The sequence below is a fragment of the Camellia sinensis genome, chromosome 2, assembly GCF_055761805.1.
Source record: "Camellia sinensis isolate YWXY chromosome 2, ASM5576180v1, whole genome shotgun sequence".
NCBI lineage: Eukaryota > Viridiplantae > Streptophyta > Magnoliopsida > Ericales > Theaceae > Camellia > Camellia sinensis.
In genome coordinates this window covers 20,257,014-20,281,394 of record NC_138962.1, presented here as the reverse complement: position 1 = coordinate 20,281,394, position 24,381 = coordinate 20,257,014, and the positions used below count along the sequence as shown (strand labels likewise).

Genomic DNA, 24,381 nt, shown 5'->3' with positions numbered 1-24,381 from the left:
GTGGTAGTGGAGGTGGTAGGTGGAGTGGTGATTTATTATTTACAATTTACATTAACAGCCCCCCTCAAACTCAAGGAGGATAGGTACTAGCCAACTTGAGTTTGGAGAGTGTAACAAAACAGGAAAGTAAACTGATAAAGAAAATAAAACAGGATAGGAGACACGGTATGGTCGTGTCAGACCTTTGTAGGAGACACTTTATGGGGTCATGTCGGACCGGTGTAGAAGGACAGTTTACAAGGTCATGCCGGACCGATGTAGCAGGACAGTTTACGAGGTCATGCTGGACCGATGTAGCAGACACTGTGTGGTCGTGTCAGACCGATGTAGAAGACAGTTTACGGGGTCATGTCGGACCGTTGTAGAAGACAGTTTACGGGGTCATGTCGGACCGATGTAGAAGCTGACCGGAATCAATGTCGGGACAGTTTATGGGGTCATGCCGGACCGATGTAGAAGACAGTTTACGGGGTCATGTCGGACCGTTGTAGAAGACAGTTTACGGGGTCATGTCGGACCGATGTAGCAGACACTGTGTGGTCGTATCAGACCGTTGTAGAAGACAGTTTATGGGGTCATGTTGGACCGTTGTAGCAGAGGTTGTGGTGATGCACAGTGCGCCATGAGCGACTTATACATGATACTGTGTATAACCCCCCCTCAAACTCAAATAGGTGTGAAGATAAAAACCTATTTGAGGTTGAAAAGGGATTGATAAAGCTGACCGGTGTAGAAGACACTGTATGAGTGTGTATATAGGCTGCCCAAAAGATATACATGGATGTAGATATCGAGCCCTCAAAAGTCGTGCCCTCAAAAGGTGTGCCCGCACCCTCAAAAGGCGTGCCCGATTCATGAAAAGGCGTGCCATGAAAAGGCGTGCCAGGTTGTCGGCGTCAAGAGGCGCGCGATGCGCGTGGCTACCTCGGCTATTTAACCAAGACGGAGCTGAGGCCGAGGCAGAGGCTGAGATAAGAAACTGAGAGAAACCTCTGAAAAATTCTGCGTTGTGCTGAGAGAGAGAGGCTGTAACACAGTTGTGCTGAGAGAGAGAGTCTGTAACACTCTGTTGCGAGAGAAAATGGCTTCGTCGTCCCGTGGTCTGCTTACTCTCTTTCCCGACCTCAACGAGTCCACAAGAGAGATAACAGGTGCGGTGTCCCGTGAACCTCAACCAAACACCACTGGGTTTGCTCCGTTGAACTTTCCGATGCAGTCGGTGGAGCAAAAAATGGCAGTGCAAACGGATGTGGAGGCGAATCAGTATACTTTGAAGGCATGTGTGGAGTCCATGACGGCGGTCACAAACTTGTCGCACCGGCTGCAGAGTAGGACAAATGAGGTGCAGCAATTAAACTCCCAGCTGGCTCTGCTCCAACGCATGTATAAGGATGCGCGAGCAGAGATAAGCGTGCTAAGGGCAGAAAACAAGGAGCTGAAGCGGAAGGCCACCGTGATGTTCCGATTTGGAGGGCTGCCATATGCTGCAATGGAGGAGCAGGGAGGAGGCAACTTGCATGGTGGTCTAGGAAGCACGGAGGCAACACCGTCAAGGGCCGCCCTGGACGGAGGTAAGAAGAAGAGACCGGCGGCAGAGTAGAGAAGAAAAAGCCCGCCTGTGGATGTGGTTGTGTTGGTTTTTTTTTTTTTTTTATGTTGTTTTTGTTTTTTGGTGTAAAATGGTGATCGGGGTGAGCCCCGACATGAATAAAATGAGTTTGGTGTGCAGATCTGCCTCTGCGGCTTTTGTTGTTGTTGTTGTTGTTTTTTTTTTTTTTTTTTTTTTGGACTCAGACCCATGTGCGCCGGATGGGTGAGATGAAAAAACAGTTTGAGAGGTGTGATATAAAAAAAAAATAAGAAGAGAAGGGAAAATATATTATAAAAATATATATATATATATATAGATATTAAAAGAAAAGAAAAGTGTAACGTGGGTGGTGTGCATGTGTTTTGTTTGTTTTTTTTTTTTTTTTTTGTTGGGTTTTGTTTGTGAAAAAGGTGAGTGAAAGGCAAAGAAAAAATGGATTAAAAATAAATAATAAAAAAAAAAGGGGAAATGAGTGCAAAAGGGGGCACGGGTAGTGGAAAATATGAGTGGAGTGAGTATTGAATATAATAAGAATAATAATAATAAGAAAAAAAAAAGAAAAAGTTAGACCACGTGGGTCATGTCGCCAAGGTGATATAGTGATTCACTATCTTTCGCAGATGATGTTGCCAAGACAACAAGAACGGACAAAACACGAAGAAGAATATGCCGTTCTCGAAACAGAAGTGCAAAATCCAACTCCAGAGACTCAACAGCGAAAACTATGAGGACCGGAAGAATGTCTGCTACACGTCTTGAGCTTCACGGGGTGGGAGTTCATGCGGTGATGGAAGAGTGAGGAGGGTGAAGGAGGAAAGATGCGAAAGAGATCTGGAGCGCTAAGATAGATGAAGTCGGAGAACATGGTCGGCATGCTCGAGTTTGGACGTCTGTCACGCCTTCGTGCTCGAGTATGCTCGAATCTCTGAGGTCGCTAGGCTGAAGTGAAGCAGCAATGGTGAGTAGCAGCTTGGATCACACGGCTGCGGCGGTCGCGACGTCTGCGGCAGCCGGAGCTGGGACAGGTTAGTGGTGGTGTTGTGTATGTGTCTGGGTTGACTGGGTGAGCTTAATTTTGAGTCATCTCTTCGTTGCGAAAAGTGGACTAGTAGTCGTGATCTCTTTGAGGGTGACGATGAGGAGTCGGAGAGTTAGCGAGCTCTGTAGACATCGGAGTAGGCGCCGGAGCCGACTCAATAGAGGATCTCGTACTTGGAGGTGATCTCGCAGTGGGTGTAGATGCTCCAGCTCTTTGCCGATGATGGCGGCGGTTGGAGGGAGGTGTAGCAAAGGTAGCAAAGGTATCTAGGCCTGGATGCTGTGTTTACTGATATGGGTTTGTCCGGCGGGCGGCTAAGGCGAGGTTGCCGCCCGCCGGTGAAGCAAAATTATTAGGTTCTTAACCTAGCTCTAATACCATGTAAAACAAATTGACGTATATTATTGATTGATGTATTACAAGATTGTTCTATATTGTTATGTTTACAATGATCATATATATAGAAGAAAATGTGGTAGTAGGTGTAGGTGTAGGTGTAGGTGGTAGGTGGAGTGAAGTGGAGGTGGTAGGTGGAGTGGGTGGTAGTGGAGGTGGTAGGTGGAGTGGTGATTTATTATTTACAATTTACATTAACACCCTTGATAGCAAATAAAGCTAGCAGACACATATACAAATTAAGGAAAACAGCAGGTTAGGCTTATAGGCTTAATCCATTGTATTGGCTAAACAAATGGATTAGATTTCTTTTGATTCTAACAGCAATTTCTGGAAGTAAATTAGGCTGAATCCATTCTATTCAATTTATGTGAATAGAAAATGCACTAAGACATGATCAATAGGTTCATTGAATTGAGTTTAGAACACATTCAAGGTAAAGAAATCCCAATCAACAAAACCCACTTATATGTCTATCGTGAGATTTAAAAATAAAAACAAAAACCAGAGCATTATTTGCAAGAACATACCTTTAAGAGCCATTGTCATGCTTAATTCAATACACATTGAAAGCCCATCAAAAGAAAAATAAAGTGGACATTAATCTTCCACTGTATATGATGCCCATTCTGCACAGGAAAACAACATTAGCTACACAAGCAAAAAGAAACTACATGTCTAAGCCACAAAAAACTAATCTCTAAAAGAGTTTTCCTTCTAGTATTTTAATTGAAATGAATCCCAGAAGGACAATTTAAAGACCACAAGTTTGGAAATTACAATCAAATTTGATTCCCCTGAGTTCAATTCACCTTAAAACTACCAACATAGAAATTTGCAACTAAACTGACAAACTTTCAATCATATCATGACAAAAAAGACAAGGATGTATCTATAATGAACATATTTTTTTCATCAAATTTTTTAATGTTAATTTTTTTTTCAACTTTATCATTAAAGAAAACTCTGAACAATAAGATAATTGCAAATCAGTAGTAGCCCTTGTCATGCTTATATCATTCAGGAACAAGAAGATTAATTTGATCTACCCTGCTAATCACCCATTCAAATATTTTAAAAGGTTGAGTTAAGTGTATATGTATCATTTTCAGCAACCAAAAAAAAAAAAAAAAATCTGAAAGAGTTTTCCTTCTGGTATTTAAATTGGAATGATTCCCAAAAAGACAATTCAAGGAGCAAAAGTTGGAATCATAAAGAAGGCAACCAACCCAAAAAACAGAACAACTAAATTCGATTCCCTGATTGATTTGCTTGTCTTTGTACATTAGTAAAGAAACTTGAAGTCTAATGTACATTAATTAATTTAACATGTTCATGATTTAAATGTTAAAAATACTGCCGCCAATGGTTCTCGAAAGATAGAAATATACATGATAGATGAAATGTATGTTATGGAGTAGATCAAGGAGTTACTTGCCCACATAAATATATACTGATACCAAAATTTCAGTTTGGCTCAAGCACATCGACGAATTGGCAGCGGCAATGGGAAGGGGAAAAATATAGTTTGTGTACAGTGTTCCAGCTTCCCATCAACAAAAGACGTAGACATCTAAATAAACTCCAAATTCAATTCCAAACCTACGAAGAATTTTGTCTATCTTGTTTTGAAGAAGTTGGTGAAAAGTTCTGGCAATGCAACGAGCTTCGATGTTAGCTCCAGGACTTCCAATAAGTTAGAATGGTAACTGAAATCTATCCAGACCATTTCTATTCTGTTGCCCTCTAAACAGAACAGGTGTTCCTACAAAAATGAAAACATCATTCGACAAATGGAAAGAAACAAAATGAACCATACAAATTCCAAAATTGTATTATTGTCTCTTTCACATGTGGCTGACTATATTTATTAATGAAAGTCTAGCTAATAGACAAGTAAGCACGAAAAGGTCCAAAATTGAAATGGGTACAACAGCTAACTCAAAAGCCAAAAATAGAAGAATTCCACGTAACTGATTTCAGGTTATGTGTGAAAGCAATAAAAAGAGGCCAAAATTCCAATCCACTCCATTAACACGTCATAGTGAATGATAGCCCCAATATTTAATTCAAAAACAAAGAGAAGAGAAACTAAACATCATTGAAACAATTGAACGGTGAATAAGTGTGAAGCACCATAACCATAACACCTACCATGATGATAGAGTGAAATGCTTATGGATCACAAGCTTGGCATGTTCTCATTCGAAAAAAATTTAAAAACAATTAAAAAAAAACACACAAAGGCTTTACATGTTCCCAAGGTTAAGGGCAAGATTACTTTTGTTGTACTTGTTTCTTTTATTATTCAATTTGTGCAGGCCTCACCGACCCACAGGTCCAACTCGCACTCATGATGATGGCTGAATTTTGTTTTTCATGCCATGTGTTTCTGCAACAAACAAGGAATTTCTCACTAGATATATATGTCTTCTGGATGGAATTGCTATTACACTGTTCTTCCCATCACTGCCGCTATACAACCGAAGGGGAAGCCAACCAACAGATTCCATGTATGCCGTCTAGAGAATTCTTTTCAGTAGTTATCAGATTTCAGATTCTAAAAATTCAAAATATTTCATACGCTTTGGCGATTTCAATATCGTGGATGTTATCACAGTTGTTTTCGACGAGTAAGGATCTTCTAGAGTTTTTTTTTTTTCTAAAGTTTCCTAGAGTGGTGCATTGTGTGGTTAAGATTTAATGACAAGTCACATCAATTTTTCAGCATTAAATCTCAACCACACAATACACCACTTTAGGAAACTTTAGGAAAAAAACACTCTAAAGCATCCTTGGTGGTTTTCGACAACCAAATAACTTGGTATGTTATTTTTTAACTCCTTTACTATAATATGTTGCTTTTTATTTCTGTTAACCTTCCTTTTTTTCTTGTTGGATTTTTGTCTTGTTGGTGTTTGATTGAACTACTACAATTTATATTTGGCTCACCATGTGTTTGACAATATGCCCAATAAAGACATGAAAATCATCTTTTTAGTCATGCATTCCTATTCACTAGTTGGAAAAGACAATGGAATTAATTTGTTTGCTTGTCTTCCCTGGTTGAAATTTCAGAAAAGAATATATTAAATACAATTATTTATGTTGTATAATATCCAACCATGTTATGTTCGTTCTTGTACCTTCCTCTGTATTTATGCATACTATGTGTTTGTCAATATGTCTAAACGAACCAAAGAGTATAATAACTTGATTTGGGCAATTTGATTGTGGTAATTTTTATTGAGTAGGAGAGTTCTATGATTAACTTAACTTCTGATTCTACTTTTTACTATCATTTTTGTATAGGTCGTTCATTGATTATTTGTACTGATGTTTTGCTTTTGCTTTTTGTTTTTGCTTTTGCTTTTGTTTTTGTTTTATGTGGTGTGCTTTGGCATCCTTGAATTTCTGTTTGTCAAAAATAGATATCAGTCACGTTGTCAAAAATAGATATACATATTAGTGAAACTTCTTCAAAGTTTTAGTAGTGCTTAGAAGTTAGATGTTTCCACATTTCTTGAAATATAGACAAGTAGTTAATGCAAAGTCAACAGCTGGAAAAAAAAAAATCCTCAATTCTTCTTTTTAATATATGTTGCATCCACTGTTGGTTTTCATAAAAACATAGCTTTTCCAGTGTTGTATTTTTTCAAAATTCAACTAGACAAAGTCATTCTCAGAGATTGTGATTTTATGTGTGAATCCTTCCTTACCATTTCCTTCAATCTTTGCATAATTTTGTTAGATCATAATACGGAAGTAAAAAAGTTAATGGTGATCCTTCATTGTCCTTCTCTAGATTTTTTTTTTTTTTTGGTGAATAACCAAAAAGAGAAAAACTACATTTGCATATAGGAACTATTTCACCATTCATTCACCAACACCCTCGAATGGCTGAAAAACTATAAAGAAACAGAGGATATGTTTAAAATGTATGATCATTATTATTTTCGGTGTAATTGTTCAACAATATTATTTTATTTTGGATTACATGTACCTGCCAAGCATGCTATATGATTGCTGTAATTTATTTGAACTTTTAAGACATTACTTCTTGCAGCATGTAGGATGTAGATACATCTTAGTGATAGCATATTGCAATTTGTTTGTTTTTTTTACAGGAAGAAGAACCAATTGACAGAAAGATCGGAAAACTGTGTGAATATGCTGCAAAAAATCCTTTATGTATACCCAAGGTACTATTTGATTCTTTTGGAGATTCTCATAATAATGAGTTTCCTTAGGTCATTCTATGTTAATTTTTTTTGGTTAAACCCAATGAAACATATAAGTAATGTACAAACACCCAATTTGAATTATTGTTCTAAAAGTAGCTGCTCTTAAAACATCATGAACTTGGAAAAAAATTATAGAACTTTTTGGTATTGCAACATAAAGCTGTAATTACAACTTCTTGGGGCCTGCAACATATAAATAATGATAGTAAGCATTCCTCTCCCTCTCTTGAGCACTTTTTTTTATGATTATTTTTTCCTTTGTCTTCTTTTAATTTTAAATTACAGGAAACTTGCATCTGTCCTGTACTTGTGCCTTTTACTTTACACTCTCCTACATGGTTTAGACGAGATTGCATTGAAAAAAAAGCTATTGTTACAATATCTATTCAATTAGAGAAATTATTCAATTAGAGAAATTATGCAAGTGTTATGCCTTGTGGCATATGTTATGCATAAGAGCAACTTAAATAGTACGAATATTTTTCAATTTTTATTTTTTGGTATCGGTATAAATTTACTACATTATTGAATACTTATTATCAACAATAGTGTTATATCTATAGAATTTCTTTCTCTTGCAATCTCCTAATGAGGTAATAAGACAAAATACATATAAGGAGAGTTTGAAGAAATATTTTGTAGAAATTTAATGTATAAAGAGAAATAGAGAATTGTATTATTGATTGATTTATATTGATATCAATTACAATGATTCATGATTCCTATATATAGAAGAGGGTGAGTGTGTAGTAGGTAAGGAGTAGGTGAAGTGGAGGTGGTAGTAGTGTAGTGGGTTAGGTTTAGTGGAGTAGGTGAGGTAGTAGTGGTGTAGTGGGTTAGGTTTAGTGGAGTAGGTTTAAGTGGGTGAAGGTTTAGTGGAGTAGGTGAGGTGGTAGTGGTGTAGTGGGTTAGGTTTAGTGGAGTAGGTTTAAGTGGGTGAAGTAGGTGGAGAGTAGGTGGATTTTAACATATTTGAACGTAGGTTTTCAAATTTTACTTGCCATGTTATTAAGAGAAATTATGTGGATGAATCATTTTTCTATTATTAAATAGGTATAGTGGTCTTCTCTATATTTTTGTCGACTTGGTTGTAGAAATTTTTTTTTTTTTTTTTTACTGCAAATGTCAACATATATTTCCATGAACATTGGGATTGAAAGAGTAACGTGACTCCCATTTGCATTATATTTATAAGGTATTTTGTTTATGGATTTGAGAAGAGATTTATCAAGAAAAAAAATTATAAAAAAAAATAGATGAAATGTGTATAAAATTATATTTTACATACTTTTTTTTTTTTTTTTAAATCATTTCTCAAATTCATAAAATGTAACGTGACCCCCACGCGTGAAGCGTGTGGGGGCAATTACAGTATTTATAATGAGTTACAATTTTTATAACGAGAAATTACGTATATCACTGATTTTTTTATTACCATTCTACGTTACCTCTTATATAAAGACTCATGATTGGTTCATTGTTTTAAGATAATTACTAAACAATTAATGAAAATAAATAATATCTTATCATGTAATTTAGTGAATTAAAAAAACAAATGATATATAACAATCTACTATGTTATAAAATTATGAGTTAATTACCTAAAAGTCTTATTTACAGATGTTATAGTAACTCAAATCCTATTTAAGATTTTTTGAATCAGTAAGTCCTATTTAGTAAAATTGAGAATATTATTAGGTTTTTTCTAATTTTTAAAATTAAGAACATTATCAATTTTGCATAGTAATGTTCCAGATAATTGTTTCACTAACTGATAATAAAAACAGAGCATGAGATTAAACATTTTTGCCCTTCTATTTATTGGTTTGATTCAACTATCCAATAAAATCGAGAACATTAACAGTTTTTTCCAGTTTTAAAACTATGAACATTATCAGTTTTTGCATTTTTAATTTTTTTTTTCAATTTTGCACATCAATATTTCATAATTATGCTCCTTTATAGATACAAATTTTTAGTTTTTCACAAAAAAATAATTCAATTTTTTCAAAAAAAAAAAAAAATTTATTTTTTCAATTTGAAAGTTAATGTTTTGAAGTTTTAAAAATTAAAATAAATGTCAAATCATTAGGTTCCTTTATAAATAATCATAAATGATAAACAATTATTGTTTGAAGGGCAATTTCAATTATTAAAAATTTAATGAGACTCGAAGGTCTTAAAAAATTTTGTTAGAACTTAATGGAATCTAAGTTTATAAATTAAAACTTGTGTGTAAATATCTCTAAAAATATTCGGTGGCTTTGATTGATATGTGGCGCACATATTTGAATGTGATTGATTCATATAGTTGTGAATTTTGTGTTGGTGTTTTTAAGAAACAACATGAGAGGTGGCTATTAGTAATTTGTTACATTCAATAATTTTATTTTCTTACCACTATCCTTCTCTAGGTTGAGCTTGTCTCAAGGATATTATGGATAAATTTCAGAAAAATTTTAATTGTAGTGTAAATTCTTCTTTTACATATGAAACTTGTGATAATTATACAAATAATTCTTTTAAGAAGAATTGTGCTGCCGTGAACAATCAATTTGGAGATTTAAGGCTACTACAACCACACGCACCCAAAAAAAAAAATGTATATATATATCCATTGTAAAAGTGTATGTATTCATATTTCAAATATAATATCAATTTTTTTGTTTATGATTTGAGAAGTTTCTATTTTTAGAAATAGAAAAAAGCAAAAAACTAATATGGAAATATTGTTTGAATTATTTTTTAGAATTTCAAAAAAAATTAAATGAAAACGAGATTGAAATGACGAGTCTTTTTCAAACTTTCATTATTTTTTGTTTTAAAAAAGTTAAAAAATCAAAAATCAAAAATCAAAAATAAAGTTAATTGAAAAATTTTAAATGACACCACTCACAAAAATTTCTAGAGTTCCTATTGACAAATGGTATAAAGGATATTCCCATGAAATTGTGGTCTATATGGTGTGTGCAGACATTATCTAGATGGTTTTGCTGGGAAAGTCTTGCTGACATACATAGTTCATCACAGAGATCATATGGCTATATCTACCAAATCATATAAAAGATTGGGGGGACACGAATTTGAATGTGTTCTGTTGTTGGGATACCTTCTGAAACTTACCCCACAACTCAATATGCAGTGTCCATCGATTATTAGGGACGTGCATGGGTTGGAGCAAAGTGGTTTAGGGGAAAAAAATAATCACAAAACTGTGATTCACAAAAACCTAACTCAAATAACTTAATCCAATCCCATTAAAATAAACGAGCTCATTCAACTTCATTCCAAAAAAAAAAAAAAAAAAAAAAAAAAAAATGAAAGCTCATTCAACGTTCAACCCTGTTCTTCAAATAAATCACCTTAATTCAAAAGACAAACTATCACCCAAGAGTAACAAGAAATTAAGTCCAACTTGTTTAAAAAGAAATCAAACATACAAATAACCATCCAAATTAAGTCCAACATGAATAAAAGGAAATTAACAGTACACACTCACAAGCAAACCATCCAAATTAAGTCTAAGAGAATCCAACCAATCATCTAAATTTTACAATTAAACAGTCCAAGAAATCCACAGTAAATAGCAACAGTTGCTACATATGCAACATCCACTCATCCGAACTCCAAAGAACCACAGTAGCTTCATCCAAACTCCAAGCTTCATCAATCTACAAATATAAGCAAGAAAAATTTATTCAATAACAAAAAAAATAAAAATAAAAATTGTGAACTGGTCTCTCTGATGATGGTTAGAAATTTTTCTTGCACCAAATTCACTGGAAAGCTAAAGCAAGCCAAAGGTGGGATTTTCTTGCGCTATAAAAATTGTGAATTGGTTTTGACAGAAATCTTTACTCTTTAGCATCTGCAGTCATTGTAACGATAAGTAAAAGATGACATCCAGAAAGATGCGAACATTACTAACAATTTAGTTGTTCAAACAGGAGCATACACAGTTAGTAATGCATGTGCAGCTGTGGAATCCCAAGGCCTGTTGCAAGGAATTATAACATATGCTTAATGCTTTTATTAAGATTCTAGCCAATTAATGGCCTTGGAAAAATTAGCAAAATATCGGAAGATGTTTAAGCTTCTCTACATTGTGAAGATTTTCAAAATCAAGTTTTTGAGCAGGTTCTTATGCATTGAAGAGTAGCAGGTTCTTATGCATTGAAGAGCAATTCTTATTTCCAGTATAAATGGCCATTCCGTTAGGAAGCCAAGGAATAGTCATTCCATTCCTGCCCATAATCATTCTAGCAGCACTACCGTAGATTAAGGGATTGAGTGATGTGTCAGTCTTCAAGGTGGCTTATATGTAGAGTTAACAATGAAGTCCCCAAAACTCCAATGAAGCCTATCTGGAAAGCCATGTTGAGAAAGAGGAATGGACTTGATGAGATTACAACATCGGCAAGAAAAACATATGAATGAGAATTGGCGATTATGTGATCTGGGGCTAAATTGGAAGGAAGGATGATAGGTTGAGTGAAGCAGTATACCAGCCTAATATCTGTTCTTTATGATGCCGACATCTCAATCCCAATTGACCAGGGCAACAAACCAGTAAGCCTTAAATTGAATTATTATTATTATTATTTTCCCCATTTCAATGGGTTAATTCAAATGTTCCAAAGGATTGACCATAACTGATCAACTAAATTATCATATATTCCCATAGATCAGTTTAGTATATATCTGGGGAAGTATATAACTATATGATATGCAAAGACCAAACATTCAAATCATGTTTGTAGAGTCTTTATTAGAAAGCTAAGCTAAGTGAAATCTTGAGGATTTGGTGGAAATGGCTAAAATGGCATGAACAAAACTTTTTTTTTATGGCAATGACACTACCTCCCGCAAAACTAAAACAGACATTGTGTATCATATTGTCTTCCCACTTTAATCATCCAGTGATTAACAAGCTAAGAAAGCAGAAATTCATTTTGCATATATTCAAATAGCAAATGAGGATTAGCCAACAAGATTTAACTACAGTAGAATTCATGTAAATTTTATTATAGATAAGATATTTTTCTTGCTCTAAATTCACTAGAATAGGTGATTTAAAGTTCAATTGTGCACTGATTTTAACGGAATTTCGACTCTTTTAGCCCCTACAGTCATTTTAAAAGTTGGAGTAGATTAATTATTTGTGCCTAAAAAATTGCATTCCTCGTATAAAGACATGTTATTAGATTCATAAACAATACTACTACAAATTCTATCCCACATACAAACAACATAGGAGAATTTCACCACGTATTGTATGCAAACATAAAACGAGCTACGTGAGTTGCATACAATGATATTTCTCCAATGCAAAGGAGGCTTGAGATTGCAAGAATGGCAATTCTCTAAATATCATAAGATTGGAGAGCATATCTTGACATAGATATATGCATGCACGTGGTCTCTATTATTTGACATGAAATTTGAAAGGTAGCTATACTTCTTTTTTCTATTTCATTCATAAACTATCATTTTCATCTATTTAGTTTCTAAAGTTTTGAATTTATGTTTGTATATTCCAATTGGAGACAATTACACAAACAGAAAAACTGTTAAAATTTAATTTCATTAAAAAAATAATTATTTGAGAATTTGAATATCTTAAACCATACAACAAAACACTAAATTTTTTTTTTATTATTTTGAATAAATTACAACCTACAACCAACTTAGGCCTCGTTTGGGAACATACTTTTTTAGTAACTTTTTGACTTTTTGATTAAAATATTATGTAAAAAACATTAGTATGTTTGGAATGACTTTTTAATTTTTTACGAAAAGATGTGCAAAAAATAGAGAGAAAAGAGAATTTTTGATTTTTTAGTATAGGTTGTTAGATTTTTGATTTTTTTAGTGACTTTTGACTGTTTGGCTAAAATCACCCCTTGCCAAACGAGGCCTTAATGGGTGTTTAATTGTATGATTTAAGTTGTTCAAATTATAAAATTATGTTTTTTTTTAACGATTATTGATTTTTACAATCGTCTTTAATTGGACTATATGAATAAAAATTTAAAACTTAAGGGACTAAATAGACGAGATTGATTACTTAGAGATGAAATATAAAATATTGACAGTTTAGAGATAAAAGTGAAATTAATCCTTTGCTGTGTTTGGTGGAGGGATTTAGGGAGGGATTTAGGGATTTGGGGAGGGATTTGGAAAAAGAAATGGAAAAGGTAGGTGAAATGTGAATAAAATATGTATATATTTCACATAGTTTCACACACTTTTTCCCTTTCTCATTCCAAATCACTTCCCAAATCCCCCAACCAAACACACCATAAAGAAAAAAAAGAAAGAAAGGAAAGGAAAGGAAAGGGAGGGGAAAGAAACTAAAAAGCATGGACCAATCAACCAACCAACCAACCTGATGTAAATGTAGGGGGATCCGAGAAAGATCAGTCGTCAATTCTTATACTAAGGTCAAGTTTAGGAAGACTAAATAAGTGTACTTTTTGATTTTTTTTATATTATGTGTAGAAAAAATAAAAAGGAGATGTTGATTGATATGATCCAAAAAAAATAAAAAAATAAAATAAGTACATTTTTTTAGGTTAGCCAAACTTGACTTAATATGATAGTAGGCACGTGCTTGACTTTGTAGAAGTCTTCTCCTCCTTCTCTAAACCTCTGTTGGAGTGCTTCAGATGCGCCTTGAATAACCAATTCCCGGAGGGTGGTAATGAACCTCAATTCGTCCGGAATCTCCTTCAATTTTGGGCATCCATTAATTTCTAAACGGAAGAGACAGGGCATGGCTCCTTGTTCCACCCTCCACTCCTCCAAGTTTCGAAGGTAGTAGAGCTCTAAAGATATGAGTTTCGGAAAACCTCCACCATCACAGCCGCCATAGCCCCCTCCTCCTCCTCCACCGTTGATGCTGGATGGTCCAGAAGAACAAACCATCTCCTTCCCCATGTAGGAATTTTCACCCAAGAAGAGAGTCCTTAAGTTGGGCAACTTCTCCAATGTTGGCATTGGGTCTTCCTCTAGTTCAGTATTCCACATGGTTAACTTGGTGAGATTTGGAGGGAATTGGTCTGGGAATTTCTTAACCGGATTCAGGGACCCACGTAATTCCAATTTGCGAAGATGGTGGCATCCTAAAAGTTGCCTTAAAAGGCTTTGTTCTTCTTCCGTTTCGAAATCTCCAACAATCATGAAGGATAAAGATGGTAGAAGAAGGCTGTTTGAATTGTTGAGGAGGATTGGAGATTTAAGGATCACTGCCAAGTCTTTGGGGTCTCCCGAATGAACTTCAACTTTTCGAAGATTTGTCAGTTTGGGAAAGTATCTGACGTCACAATACTTTGTATCAAAGGCTTCTAGCGTCTCCAATTGGCTCAAACCATCCAATCGCAACTTACTTGTACCAGTCAACTTGATTTTACTAGGAAGATATAGATGTCTCAATTGTTCCAACCTCCACAGGACATTGGGTATAGATGTAGATGGCTCAATTGTTATATCGAAAGGACTACGAAAATGTAGAAGTTTCCTTAGATCTAGGGTTTGGAGGAATCTCAAGTTGCCTATAGAAGAAGGCACACTTCTAATATAAGAATCGTTTATATTTAAATATCTCAAGTGAAACAGGTTTCCTATGTCTCCGGGCAACTTCCCTTCCTCTGTTTTGATTTTCATGCTATCGGCATCTAAAATTCTAAGCAACTTGAAGCCCTTGAGAAGTGATTTTATCTGTTCCCAACCAGAAATTTCCAAACCGTTTCCAAAGAAGTAAAATTGGCATGACCGCAGATGGTGGTGATTAGTTAATTCTTCGAGATTAATATATTCTCGCCTTATATTATTCGCATCATGATCACCCAAATAGTACACAGCAAGCCTACGAATTTTGGTCAACGGTGACGATGAAGATGAAGAGGCAGAGTTCTCCCACTTTAGTTGTTGATTATCAAAGGCTTCAACACGAACAACCTTGAGAAAATTCTCCTCTTGGGCTTTCAACAAGCATAAGTCCCGCATGAGATCATGGAGGCGACAAAGTTTAATCCTTCTGCTGAACCTTGTTAATTGGACTTGAACCATGCATCTCTGTGCTAGTTCACTTAAATAACTCATTCCAACATCCAACGTTGTCTTTTCTACCTCCATTTCTCCTACTTGTGCTGGTGGTACTGATGATGACACAATGCCTTCAGCCATCCACATTTGAACTAATTTTTCTGCACGTATATCATAATCTTCAGGAAAATGACTCAAATACAAAAAGCACGCCTTTAGATGGTACGGCAAGTCTTGGTAACTTAAAGCTAAAATGTCTGATACTGGAACTCCTCCATGGCTGCCTTTACCCTTCTTGTTTAAGTAATGACGGATGTTTTTACTCACCTCTTTCCACTCCTCCATCTTGTGCTTGTTTGCTAGAAGTCCTCCTAATACCACAATGGCCAACGGTAGACCCCCACAGTGCTTCACCATTTCCTTCCCTAACTCCATCATTTCAGTGCTCGGCTCAAATTCTGTAAAATTACATGATACAAATACACACAAAAAAGTGAGTCATCTATCATTATGTTTGCGAATTAAGAGTAAAAAATAACGTAAAGTTTGCAAATTAAGAGTAAAAAATAACGTAATATATTAATTATTGATATAAAATAGAAACAAATGTAGCATGGATAACCTAGTACCTGTGTTTATCAAATGTACAATAAGTTATTTGAAGAAGATAATTGGGTGATACAAGTTACTCCTGAGCCCAAAATTAGCCACCTCCAAATTTTGAACAAATTATAATGGTAGTTCCTGTACTTTATTGCATGTGTCATTTTAATTCATATACTTTTAATTAGCTCGATTTTAACCTTGAATTTATAGTTTTGTCTCAATTTGAACCAATTGATTACAACTCTTAGTATTTTTTTTTTGAAAAATACACACATAAGCGTCACGTGCCGTATTTTTAAGGATAAAATTATAAACGTACTTAACTCAATTAGTTAATCTCAACTAATTTAGTGATAATTTTTCTTAAAAAATACTAATATTATTAATTGAACCAAATTTAAACAAAATCTAAAATTAAATATCAAAATTGAGTCAATTGAAAGTATAGGGATTAAAATAACACAAAAGTTAAAATATAGGAATCACCGGTATAATTTGCCCACAAATTTTTATAATTTATCGACTTATCTTTTCTCTCAAAATACTAACAAGTCCTGTAAACTTTTCTTTAGATTAATAAATAAAGCTACTAATTCAATAAACATGGTTTTATCTACCTTAAAAAATAATATGCATCTATCTATTTGGAAAATATTATTTTAAAAGGTAGAGTTACTGAAGATGGTTAAATATTTTTTGTTTGTCTTGACACCATAAATTAATTTTATGTCGATAGTGGCCAAATCTAATCTTATTGATTGTAGCCCGTCGATTTTGGTCTATCGGTTTAAACTATAAATCATCTTTTTTAGAGTAACTTTGACCACATTCATTATTGCTATTTATTTTATTGTAATGCAGGTTGTTTGTACCTATTTTCTAAAGTTATATGTCGACAGAAGTTTGGTGGTGATCTTGGCAAGTCTTGGATTTCAAGTTGAAGTGTGGGGGGGCAAAAAGAGAGTTGGAAGCAATTATGGACAGTTATGAGCAGTTAAGGAAATGGCTAGAAAGAAGGAGATAATCTTTGAAAGAGCAAAGGAAAGTGGCTAAAAAGATGGGAAGGTTTGGAGTGGCTGTTGTGCGGGGGCACAACAGCCACTGTTGTACAGCGAAATGGGCTGATTTTGGGGCTCATTTTAATAATTCGAACCGTTCATATTTTAGAATACGTCAAGTAGAACATGCCTACAAAATATCAAGTTAATCGGATATCGTTTACCCATTCATCTACTCACATTTGTATCTACAAAAATAAAAAAATAATTGTAATTTAAAGTATTAAAATAAATACAAATGTGTATGAATGAATGTTTAAAAGATATCCGATTAACTTGATTTTTTAAAAGACATGTTCTACTTAATGTATTCTAAAATGTGAACGGTTTGGATTATTAAAATGGGCCCCGAAATGAGCCCATTTTGCTCCACAACAGTGGGTGTTGTGCCCTCCGCACAGCAGCTACCCCAACCCGACTTAAATGGGTAAAGAAACTACCTATAGCAGTTGTTGAGCAATTGAAATCGTGGACAAAAGCTTATAAATAGGCTCAAGGAGGAAGCAAGGACATTAACAAAAACATTAAACTCATCAGAGTTTTTTTTTATTTAGGAGTAGATTACTTTAGCATATCATAGGAGTATTTTCTTTAGGAGTAGTCTTAATTTAGTGGTTTTGTAATGGTTTTCTGGTTCTTGTATTCAGTAAACTTTTTTCTAATTCTTTTGTATTTTTGTTTTTGTTCTTGTTCAATTCTTTGTAACAAGTAACAATTTCCGCAATACAATATCAGTTTTTAGTTTGTCTCCCTCTGTCGATAACCTCCAAAGAAAGTCCTCGAATCTGTCAAGGCATATGACACTAACCACAATTGCTTGATCTGTTTGTTGTTTGTAAAAGTTTAGTTTCTCCGTCGAATCTTCACTGTTGATTTGACCTAAACTAAATTTTTGCTAACATAATTTGGCACGTCCTGTTGGAAAATTAGTTTATATAAGGTTTATTTTGGGCCAACTTTGAGCTCAAAATTGAGTGGGCCCTAAACGTCTTTTGGGGTGGGTCTGAAAAGGTGACGCGTTCCTTGTCGCATGGCAAGTCACACGGTGATGACGGTTCGTCAAAACCATTTATGAGTGAATGGGAAGTTGACGTCGTTTTCGAGTTCGTGGAATTGGACATTTAAGTTTTAAATATGGGTTTCCTTCTGAGGCTTGTCCCACATTGAAACTTGAAGAGAACTTATGTGTGTATATAAGTTCTAGGTGTACAACATTGGGTTGGGCCCCAAGGGGCACCCCAAGTTTGTAGAAGAGAGGAGTTATAGACAAATGGAACCTTGGCCCAAACCACCATACACGCGCGCTGCCGCCGCCGTGCCGGGCACGAGTGTGGGTCAGGTTGGTTCTTGTATTAATTTTTTGGACAAAATTCATTTGAATTTTTTCAAAAAATTATTGCAAGAAATTAATTCAAAATTTGAATTCTAGATTTCTGTCCATTTCTAGTCTGAAATTCAAACAGATTAAACAGGCCAAAACTGTTTGCACCCGGACAATTTTAAAACTACTAAAACTGTCCAACAGTTACAAACAGATCTGTTTGAATTTCAAACAGTATCTGTCCAGTTTGAATCAACACCCGTTCACTTCCATTTTGTACCTATTCGGGTCTGCTCTTTTGCCTATAAATAGAGACCATTTCTCCAGTCTTTTGCATCCAGAAAATAGACAGAAAATTTCATTTTCTTGCTGTCCAACTTTGTTCTATTGCATATATTCTTCATATATTATTTTAGGAAAAATTCAGAGAGTTATAGAACACAAGGTTCTAGTTCGCCGGACAAATTTGTTTGAAATGCTACTACAAATTTGTAAAGATCATTGTATCCTAGGAGATAGACGTCACATAACCGTAAGCACCAAAGCGGGGCGAATCTGTCTTAAGGACAGAGTGTCTCACACTCGACTTGGTCTTTTATTATTTTTTTCCATTCGGTTCGGATAAAATAAATTATGTAAGTTATTTATTTTATGTTGTTTGGTTTTATTTCAATTTATTTTATTTATACAGAAGATTGTTCCAACAGTCTGGTGGGACCTATTTAATTTGGAGTTATGGCGATGAAGAAGCAAACTAATGCTTATGGAATCATACCTTCAAGTGCCATGTCTATGTCTTATACACCCATGGATGCAAATTGCCAATGGAGTGGCAGTATTCCCATGGGTATAAATTATCAATGGAATGTCTCATCTTCCAAGTCTAAAGATTGCCAATGTTATGGCAATGATTCTAATATCTATTGCCAACATGATGGCATGACGTATGATATGATTTGGCATTGTAAGGATGAAATTTATTAGCGCAGGAGTGAAAGTTTGGCCATGAGATGACAAATTAATTCTCTTTATCAGCAAAGATTTCAAATAATTTCATTATCTCCATATTATTTGATGGAAAGAAATTTAAATTATTTTGATGAAAAAATCCATCAACTTGAAGGCCAAATTTATTTAATTGATGAAGAAATTCGATATTGGGAGCATAATTTAGAAGGCTTAATGGCCAAGAAAAAATTAAGGTATAAAAATAATGTAGCTTGGGAGGCTAATACCCATATTCCTAAGGAGCCAATTATTCATGAAATGCCAAGGAATGTGACTCGAAGGGTTAGTATACCAAGTCATGAAGATAACATGATTTTGGAGAATTTTCATAGGCCAATAGTGGCTAAAATAGAAAAACGGCTCATTCTCTCAAAAGATGTTAAAAATTCATCATAAGATGATAGGGCAGATACACTTGGGAGGTATGGTTTGAAGCCAAAGATGGCTGAAAATTATGAACAACTCACAATTGTTGCATGTGAATTTTTTGACATTGTTCAAAGTGTTAAAATTAATGAATTTTTCATAACATTCAACTAATTTGAGTTTTGGAATCCAACATCCACTGTGGATGTCTGGATCACACCAAAAGTTAATGTTTGTGATATGATTTGAAAAACAACAATGGTTAGAAAATGTCATTGGGGTTGTCCCAGGTTTTATCCTTTATATCATTTAAGGCAAAATTCACTTTTACTATTTTGCCTTAAATGAGGGGGGCATTGTTGATACTATAAATTAATTTTTTGTCGATTATGGCTAAATCTAATCTTATTGATTGTGATCCGTCGATTTTGGTCTGTCGGTTCATACTATAAATCATCTTTTTAGAGTAACTTTGACCGCATTTATTATTATTATTATTATTTATTTTAGGCGGATTTGGTCAAAAAATTCCTCATAATAAAACTTTAATGCATTAACGATAAGCGCAAAAAAAAAAAAAAAAAAAAATCTTAAAAAGTCCAACAAATATCACTATTATCAAAATATTAAATTTTAAATAATATAATTTTTGATGTAAATGTCAGTTTTTAATAAAATTAATATTTTTAAAATTTTCTCATCAAAATCTATGTTGACTATGAAATTCTTAAAAAAAATTAAAAAAAAAATATTAATTACCTGTAGATGCTTTCTTTTCAAACAATTTCCAACTCTCATCTTCAGTTAAAGTCCTCAGTTCATGCGGTTGATCAGCGTATGAAGCAACTTCTTTTTTGCGAGTAGTTAGCAGTATTTTGCTACTTGCATCTTTTTTATTCGGGAAGGCCGGACTCAAAATTTCCCAATCTTGAGCCTTCCAAATGTCATCGATAACCACCAAACATTTCTTCTGACTTTGGACTTGAAAAAGTTCCTCAACTAGCTCACCAAGTTTCATTATTTTGATTTTTTTCCTCTTGTCGAGGGACGGAGAGGTAAGCCCGATTAGAATCCCTTCCAAAACTTCTCTAAGATTACATTGTTGAGATATAAAAGCCCAGGAAAAACAATCAAAATGACGCCTGACATCATTGTGATGGTAAACTTCCTTAGCAAGGGTGGTCTTGCCAAGACCACCCATCCCCCAAATGGAAACAACTCGGCATTGTCTCTCTTCCTTCACCAAATGTTCTACTATTTCTGCCAAGTCTTTATCTAGGCCGACAATGTCCTCCTCCATGATATGAGGATAAGACTTCCTTAGCAGTCGTTGCGTCTCATACCTAGAAGAACTCAAGCTTTCTCCTTCACTTGTTGCTCTTACACCATGTTTTTGTAAACTTGCCGTGATGCTAGAGATCTTGGTTTTGATGGACTCAATCTCAACCCCAACCTTATGGATGGCTATACAATCCTTGATCACACAAGAGAACCTCATGAAGACATTGAGGATACCTGTTCTCCTCCTAAATGCAACTTTGATGATGTACGTGTCAATTACATCCTCTGCATCATAAGCAGCTTCTCTGATCTCCACAACCCAGTTGCGGACCATCTCGTCTCCTCCTTCTTGCCTTGCAGCTGCATCTTTCAAAAAGCTTTGCATCCGCTTTAACTCGGTTTGCATTTCATCGACCTGGCCCTTTACCCCACGCAACAATTTGGCTTCTTGGATGAGCACATTGCCAAGCCTTTCTACCACAAAGGATATGAAAGGCCCAGTGACAATATCTGCCATAATCGCTGAGTCTTCTAGTTTCACTAATTCTAAAAAAAGAAAAAAAATTGAAGCACAGCTAAGCTGGTTGCCTTTCCAGACAAAGACAAGTAGTTTTTTTTTACAGCAAAGAGCAAATTCTATAAAGAGTAGTTTTTTATAGCAAAAATAAGTGGTGATATGGATAATGGACACAATGCCTACGTATTTCGGTTTTATGAACAACTCTGACTCAATGTGTTTCTGTGTGTGTCAGAGCTCAGATGGCTATACAATGACAGAGAATGACTCCAACAACAAACATATACATATACTATATATAGTGGTGATAAACTTCTTCGATCAATAGTTCAAGAGAAGTTAATTTTAAAAGGCAAACACAGGGGACTAGTGATCTACAATATTCCCCATTGACGTACCAACTAAGCATGGATCCGCTATGCACAATGCATTGCGTAAGTTGTATCTTCATCAAGTGTGAGATGCTCATGATCATATACCTATGTAGCAATCAACGGGCTTGATCATATTATCTCATTAGGGCATTCCACAGGAAGCATTTTCTCCTCTGCTTGGAATCCTAACATCTTCCTTTGCCAACCGCTAAGGCAAAGAATAATGCAGCAACAAAATTGAAAAGAAAGATGCTAAAGAAACTACTCAATCTTTTTCTTTCAATTGAAGAAAAGAATTGATAAGTACTACTCCTTTCTTGAACTCCAATACAGATTGGGACTTCAAAACTTGAGTAGTAAGTTTGTATTTGCATCAAAGAAAAGTTTTTCAAGTTGCACGTGACTGTACATGTATGTAGCAATCTTCCTTTGCTAATCTCATAGGCAAAGAATAATGCAGAAAAATAAACAGAAAGGGAGATACTTTGCTATATTCTTCTCTTGTAGCATGGTATAATTAATTCTATGCACTTTCTCAAGTTTTTGTTATTTTCTTTTAGAAACTTAAGCTGATACAGATTGAGGATTCAAAGCTTGAGAATTAGTTCAAAAGAACTAAGTTGATACAGAAAAACAGATTGAGGGTCCAAAACCTGAGATGTAAGTTGTATCCAAAAGGAAAAGTTGTGTGAATTGAATATGATCATACATCTACATAGCAATCTTTCTTCTTTTTTTCCTTTTTATTTTTTTTTTCAGTAAAAGAAAAGGGTAGGAGGGGGCAACCACCACACTTGATCATATGTAACAATCAACAAACTTGATCGCATGATCTCATTAGGGTATTGCACAATCAGCATTTTGTCCTCTGCATAAAGCTAATGGAATTCCGACAACTTTTTTTGCCAACCAAAGAAAAGTGGCATACTAAAAAACTACTCAGTTACTTTCAATTTGAGAAAAGAAGAAAAAATATGTTCTATTCTTCTCTTGAAATAATTGATTCCAAGTCCTATGTCAAATGTACTTATTGTATTTAGAAACCGAAGTTGATAGAGATTGAGGAATTAAAATTAGGAAAATGTAAACGAGTTTAAGAAATTTTTAATCATTTTTTGGTTAATATGCTGACAATACGGTCAACAGAATTCCATTTGGAAACTAGAAAATTTTGTTGTTCACTGGTAGCAGTTCAATAACTAGGAGCCAAATTCAACAAAATCAATCACTAAAGTTTTAGGCAGCATGCATTTTGTCTTGAACATGAGCACAGGAATCTATATAAGCAAAACTCATGGCATACTAGAAAAATAAATTTGGCTATCAGAAAGCCCATTAAGTCAAGTAACGACACAATCCAATATTCTTTGGATGCAGTCCACGTTCCCACAAGCAACGACACACATTTGTTCAATGTTCTCACAGTCCTTTTAAAGCAAGGAGGCTTTTCAGTGCATCTTGGAAATGCATTCCATCAAACATGAAATCCTTCACATAAAAAATTAGTCAATGTTCTATCCAAGCAACAATCATGACCTACTTAATTCCATTCAGTGCAGATAGAATCATAGAGCACTCATAACATGTTCCAACATTGCATCAACAATGTGCAGATAGATTCTTGCTTTCAATCTACAAAAAATCACCATGAAGTTGAAGTCATAGAAAGTACAATCCAAGAGAGGGAAATAGGAGCTCTTGCGCAGGTTGTTATTCTACTTCTATCAGAAGCCATGTCCAATTTTGAGACCAAAGAAAGTTGAATTTCTGTAAAAATTGTATTTTGAGTTAACAATATTGATCTCTTCTTTACAAATTCTCTGTATCAGCAGTTTACATGATCCATTCAGAAGCATTCATCTCGACTAGCTTGTCATGTTGCTTATTAACTATGAATTTGGCTAGTTGCATGAGGCATGTATATATGTATATATATATATCAAAATGATAAGACCAGTCTAAAAATTGTTCTAGTGTAGTTGGGAGTGTTAGTCATGTTAGAATGATTTGTGAACTAAAAACAGAAATGTTTTGCTTCTCTCTATTTGATTTAGGCCCTTTATTTGATTTGATCCCTATTTTGATTCTTATGTCAGAATGCTTGTATAATGAGGTTGATGGCTGTAGTCACATTAATCTAAAATCCACCACATTTGGATTCTTCAATATCATGTTTTTATGGCTATTCCTTTTCCAGCAAATAACAAATATTAAAATTGTCTGCTTTTCTGCAATTAAATGGTTAAAAATCAGGAAATCTTACCGTTCATGGTTCCACAGACAACTTGGAAAATTATATGTTAAGTAAGCAAATAACCATCATGTCACAAATTCATTCACTTAAACAGACCATAAAAAATATATTGAAGAAAATAAATTGTATGTGTGGGTTGATTTAGAAGTAACAATATTTGGATCAAAGACTAAATAGTAGGGACTTATCATGATAAATACAACTCAAATATTCCTTGAGGAGCCCATATGTGGCTGTGCTACAGATTTAAATGTTCAAAACTGAGATAAAATAAAAACAA

The 24,381-nt window shown here is 34.6% G+C and overlaps 1 protein-coding gene across 1 annotated transcript; it reads right to left on the bottom strand.

Moving 5' to 3' along the window:
• Positions 1–10,664: 10,664 nt before the first annotated feature.
• LOC114299198 (putative disease resistance protein At1g50180) lies at positions 10,665–21,951 on the bottom strand. Its single transcript, XM_028243886.2, has 3 exons — positions 20,435–21,951; positions 13,861–15,774; positions 10,665–10,941 (listed from the first exon to the last, which is right to left on the bottom strand). The coding sequence occupies exons 1-3, from the start codon at positions 21,471–21,473 to the stop codon at positions 10,937–10,939; spliced, it is 2,958 nt and encodes a 985-aa protein (XP_028099687.2). The 5' UTR covers positions 21,474–21,951; the 3' UTR covers positions 10,665–10,936.
• Between the last annotated feature and the right edge of the window lie 2,430 nt (positions 21,952–24,381).